This window comes from Limulus polyphemus, unplaced genomic scaffold (assembly GCF_000517525.1).
Source record: "Limulus polyphemus unplaced genomic scaffold, Limulus_polyphemus-2.1.2 Scaffold664, whole genome shotgun sequence".
NCBI lineage: Eukaryota > Metazoa > Arthropoda > Merostomata > Xiphosura > Limulidae > Limulus > Limulus polyphemus.
In genome coordinates this window covers 188,578-193,136 of record NW_013666274.1, presented here as the reverse complement: position 1 = coordinate 193,136, position 4,559 = coordinate 188,578, and the positions used below count along the sequence as shown (strand labels likewise).

Here is a 4,559-nt window from a genome sequence, read left to right as displayed (position 1 = left end):
ATTTTTATGAACTTAAAAAAAAACGTGGGTAAATATTTGAGGGAAAAAAAAATGGAGTGATTCTGATGGTAAAAATCAGTTATTTTTTTGGCTTATTTATTGTAGAGCAAAGCCACATTGAGGCATCTGCTGTGTCCACTGCGGTGAATCGAACCTCGAATTTTAGCATTGTAAGTCGGTAAGCTTACCCTGTCCCCACTGAGGGACTCGTTGGCTTGTACCTCCCAATTACTGTGTACCATTTAGAATGGAATTCAATAATTTACATCTAAATATATTCTTTGAATATTTTATATTACTAACCAGTCATACTTCAATTATAGTAGATTTATTCTTTGAATTTGATATGAAAGTACTGCAGATAGCATTAACACCATGGGTAGAAATACTCACCAACAACTGTAGGTTCTAGATCTACAAACACCGCTCTAGGTACATGTTTTCCGGATCCCGTTTCACTGAAAAAGGTATTAAAGGAGTCATCGGAGCCCATGGCCTTATCGCTAGGCATGTTTCCATCTTGTTGGATGCCGTGCTCAAGACAGTACAGCTCCCAGCAGGAGTTACCAATCTGGACGCCAGCCTGACCGATGTGGACACTGATACACTCTCGCTGCAAACTTCTAGTTTTCTTTCTTTACTTTATATGGTCAATTAATACTTTTTTTATTTCACGTAAAGCTTTTTACAACAGTTAAACTACACGTGCGTGGCTATAGTTATTTTCCTTCACACGGCCATTACCCCCTGTTTAGCTTCATGTAAAGAACCGCAAAGTTTTAAAAATGAAAAATTTAGGTTGCAATAAAGTACTGGGAGGAAGAGGTCCGAATAGAACCTCATCTTTCTAGGTCGTGCCCCAAAGACCGGATACCTATCCAGACACACTAGGTTGAGTTACACGTATATTCCAGACACACTAGGTTGAGTTACACGTATATTCCAGACACACTAGGTTGAGTTGCACGTATATTCCAGACACACTAGGTTGAGTTACACGTATATTCCAGACACACTAGGTTGAGTTGCACGTATATTCCAGACACACTAGGTTGAGTTACACGTATATTCCAGACACACTAGGTTGAGTTACACGTATATTCCAGACACTCTAGGTTGAGTTACACGTATATTATGTAGTGCTAATTTTACATTACTACACTATAGACACGAGTCTTCCACACTGAAAAATACGCGATTCTTTCATATTGGTGTACAGTAATGCAAATAATCCTTGTGTATGTGTACTAGAAAACTTAATTTATTATCAAAAAGTATTTTAAGTGAAATTTGTAAATTATTAGATTACCACTTTCGTAGGCGATTCTCAGATTTAAAGTTAAACTTTTGTTGAGGCTATTATATAAAAAAAAATGGACGCTACCAAGTGGGAAAAAAACATTCTGGACTCTGAATGTGACATATACATACATAACTTATTTGTACGAGTGTTCGATTGAAACTGGCAAACCGCTGGATCACTAACCTCCATATAACTTTAGATCCCCCACCGAGAGGTGCCATACTTGGGGGGGGGGGGACGAACCTGACCTATCTATATCTTCCCCATTCGTTTAACGGGCATTTCAGATAGCAGTATAGACGAGATACACAATAGATTATAGAGGATCCATTCAATCTAATATACTAGTTTTGAAATACTTTATTTCAATTGATACACTGGAAATAACTACGAGTTCTTAAACTATTTCAAATAAACTACAGTTTTACAAGACATGGGCAGTGTATGTTTCATCGTTTTCCCTAAATTCCGGACGGACTGACTTACATCCTCACTTCGAAGATTGGGGATTCACTTACATAATAAAAAAATAATAATAATGTGAAATGCTTTACGGCGACGTGCTCACATGATGTCAGTGTAATTGCAGAAAAAGATACGTGACTGACTGTTGCCCTCCGGTCCACGTGTACAGGATGGAATCATGGAAACCGGTTGTAGACGAGCCTCGTGTTCTGCCAGCTTGACTAAGTTGCTAGCGGCTGCGCGCCAGCGAACACTCCATATTTGGTCAGAAATAGCAGGCTTTTTGAGTCATGTAACTGAGGAGGGGTCATCACTCCCGTAGTTTAGATGCGTCAGCGCACACTAATACTGCTACTGTCGAAAATCAGCCAATCATCGTTTGCCGTGCACATGCGCCGGCAGATGAGGTGTTCAGTACAAGTTCCATAACATGTAAATCATTAACTTGCTTTTAAACATCTTTATATATTTCAATATGTTCGTGCTTAAATGATAAAAATAAATCAAATAAAAAGTTAATGATACAAATTCGAAGTTAGGCAAGTTTAACAATAATTCATAATCCACAAGTTACTCCTGAAAATAAACGCGTGTGGACCATTTAAAAAAAGTTTAAAATTACCTTATAATGGTATACACGCGTAATAAACAAATATAAATTGGACACTGACGGTATACTATATTATATATGTATTAATCATAACCGAGTACCATCATTGTATGTAAAAAATACATTTTAAACACTGACGATGAATATCAATCTTAAACGATCATATTTAACATACATACAATTTTAATTTAGCTGTTTACATAGACGCAGGCGAAGTACTTAGTAAACTAAATATGAAAGACACTGGGCGCGATCTTTACATGAAAAATAGCTAAATAAAAAAACCCAACTTTTTAATTCCAACAAAATTACGAGATAACGGCCGTTTATTGTTAATATGGCGCGATTGAAAAAACAATGGTTTAAAACTAAAAGTCCGAGTACTTCCTCCATTTTGCTAAACTCATAAAGTTGCCCGTTTAGAAATTAAATTGTTCTTCATCCTGTTTGTTTCTGATGAAAAAGACACCAATCTTCTGAAGCATTTGAGTTTCTGAACCACTCTACATAAAATAAATAGTAGATTATAAAATTTATTATATACAACTCAGAAAGAAATGTTAAATAAACAATTCTTACCATTTTGGCTGATAAATTCTTCTTTACAAAGGAAGACTATAAAAATGAGTAATGCTAAACGTTCGTGGCGAGCTGAGTAACGAAACTCTCAACGAACTAATATGCGAGGGTTGTCTGTACCACGGCTTTTATAGCTTTATTTCACTCTCCTCTTGAGAACTATGATTGGTGGAAATACATGACGTCTTTTACTGCAGTCTCAGAAGGCGTTTGGAATGGTGCCCATGATATTGTTCGCCAATTCAGATGGAAACTATGTTGTACGAACGTACAGCACAGTGCTGCATACGTGTCTACAGTTTTATACTCTAATTTTATAAACACGACCTTCCATTTCTTAGTTTTATAACAGATACATTGAAGCATGAATCATGAAAAATAAATTATATTTTTTGATCATATCTATATATTAGTTGCCTTCCAAAAGACATTTAATGTAATACACAATTCTTCATAATGAAGAAATAAAAAAGTAACAATTTTAATTTTATCATTTACAATTCACTTTGAACTTACAGAAACTAGTCCTAGTAGAAACTAGGTAAAACAACAAAAATTGATTATTGCTTTATTCATTTCCAATAATTTCAGTATAGTATTTTAATTTTTCTGGTTTGTATTATAATGTATATGAAATAAGTTATACTAGTAATGCTTAATACTATATTATTAATTCAGATGTTTACTTTCACACAGACATTTGGGTGCATTAGCTCACTATATGACGTCACACGCTCCCACATGTGTATATCACAATTAGTTATTTTTGATCATTTAAATTATTAGATATTTGAATTGAAAATACGCTATTAGCTATTAATTTTCTTTTCATATTATTAATGGTACACAGTTTTCTTCATAACATAAAAATCATATGTATTTAAAGATATTAAAAACCAAAATAAAAGAACCGTAAGTATTGTTTTGTCTATCTACAACTACACATTCTAAGTACAATTAACCAACAACTACTATTTATCTTTATTTTTTATTTAAAATATAAATAACGATTTATACTTGCTTTTATAGAATATGTATGTTATTTGTATGTACCACCAAGGATGACTCGTTGGTTGTTGTTAAGCGCAAAGCTACACATGGTCTATCTGTGCTCTGCCTACCCCAGGTATCGAAATACAATTTTTAGCATTGTAAGCTGGGGCGGAGTGACTTGTCTTGAAAATTTTTTGAACCAGTCAGGAAATATTGGTGCTGTCTGTACTTCCTAAGCAATTAGTCGTTGTTGAGAATTATAATCATAACCGCAAATATTAATCTGTCTTAAAATCTGTGCAAATAAAAACTGTTGCAAAAAGTATGTTCAGCCATATACTGCTTACTGGTCCACCCCTCCTTCTGTGTGGTATTGGTATAAAAGTATATATACAGTGTGATTAAAGAATCTTCATTATTCGGACTGTTTTATATAAATTTGAATATCAAGTGTTATATAATATTTCTCTTTATTGCCTACAATTAAGAACCGAGAGCTGACTTTGTCGTTAGAAAATCGGTTTGTTTGTTTTTGAAATTTGCACAAAACTATTCAAAGCACCTATGTTCTTTGTCTGTAATTTTAAAGGTTTTGTTTGTTTGTTTGTT

At 34.2% G+C, this 4,559-nt stretch overlaps 1 protein-coding gene across 1 annotated transcript in view; it reads right to left on the bottom strand.

Moving 5' to 3' along the window:
• LOC106459825 (tubulin alpha-1C chain-like) overlaps nt 1-3,085 on the bottom strand; it is a 6,280-nt gene extending 3,195 nt beyond the window's left edge. The window contains exons 1-2 of the mRNA XM_013919489.2: nt 2,958-3,085; nt 394-613 (exon numbers count right to left, since the gene is read on the bottom strand). Of these exons, the coding sequence (XP_013774943.1) occupies nt 394-613; nt 2,958-2,960 (223 nt within the window). The 5' untranslated portion in view covers nt 2,961-3,085. The remainder of the gene's footprint in view (nt 1-393; nt 614-2,957) is intronic.
• Between the last annotated feature and the right edge of the window lie 1,474 nt (nt 3,086-4,559).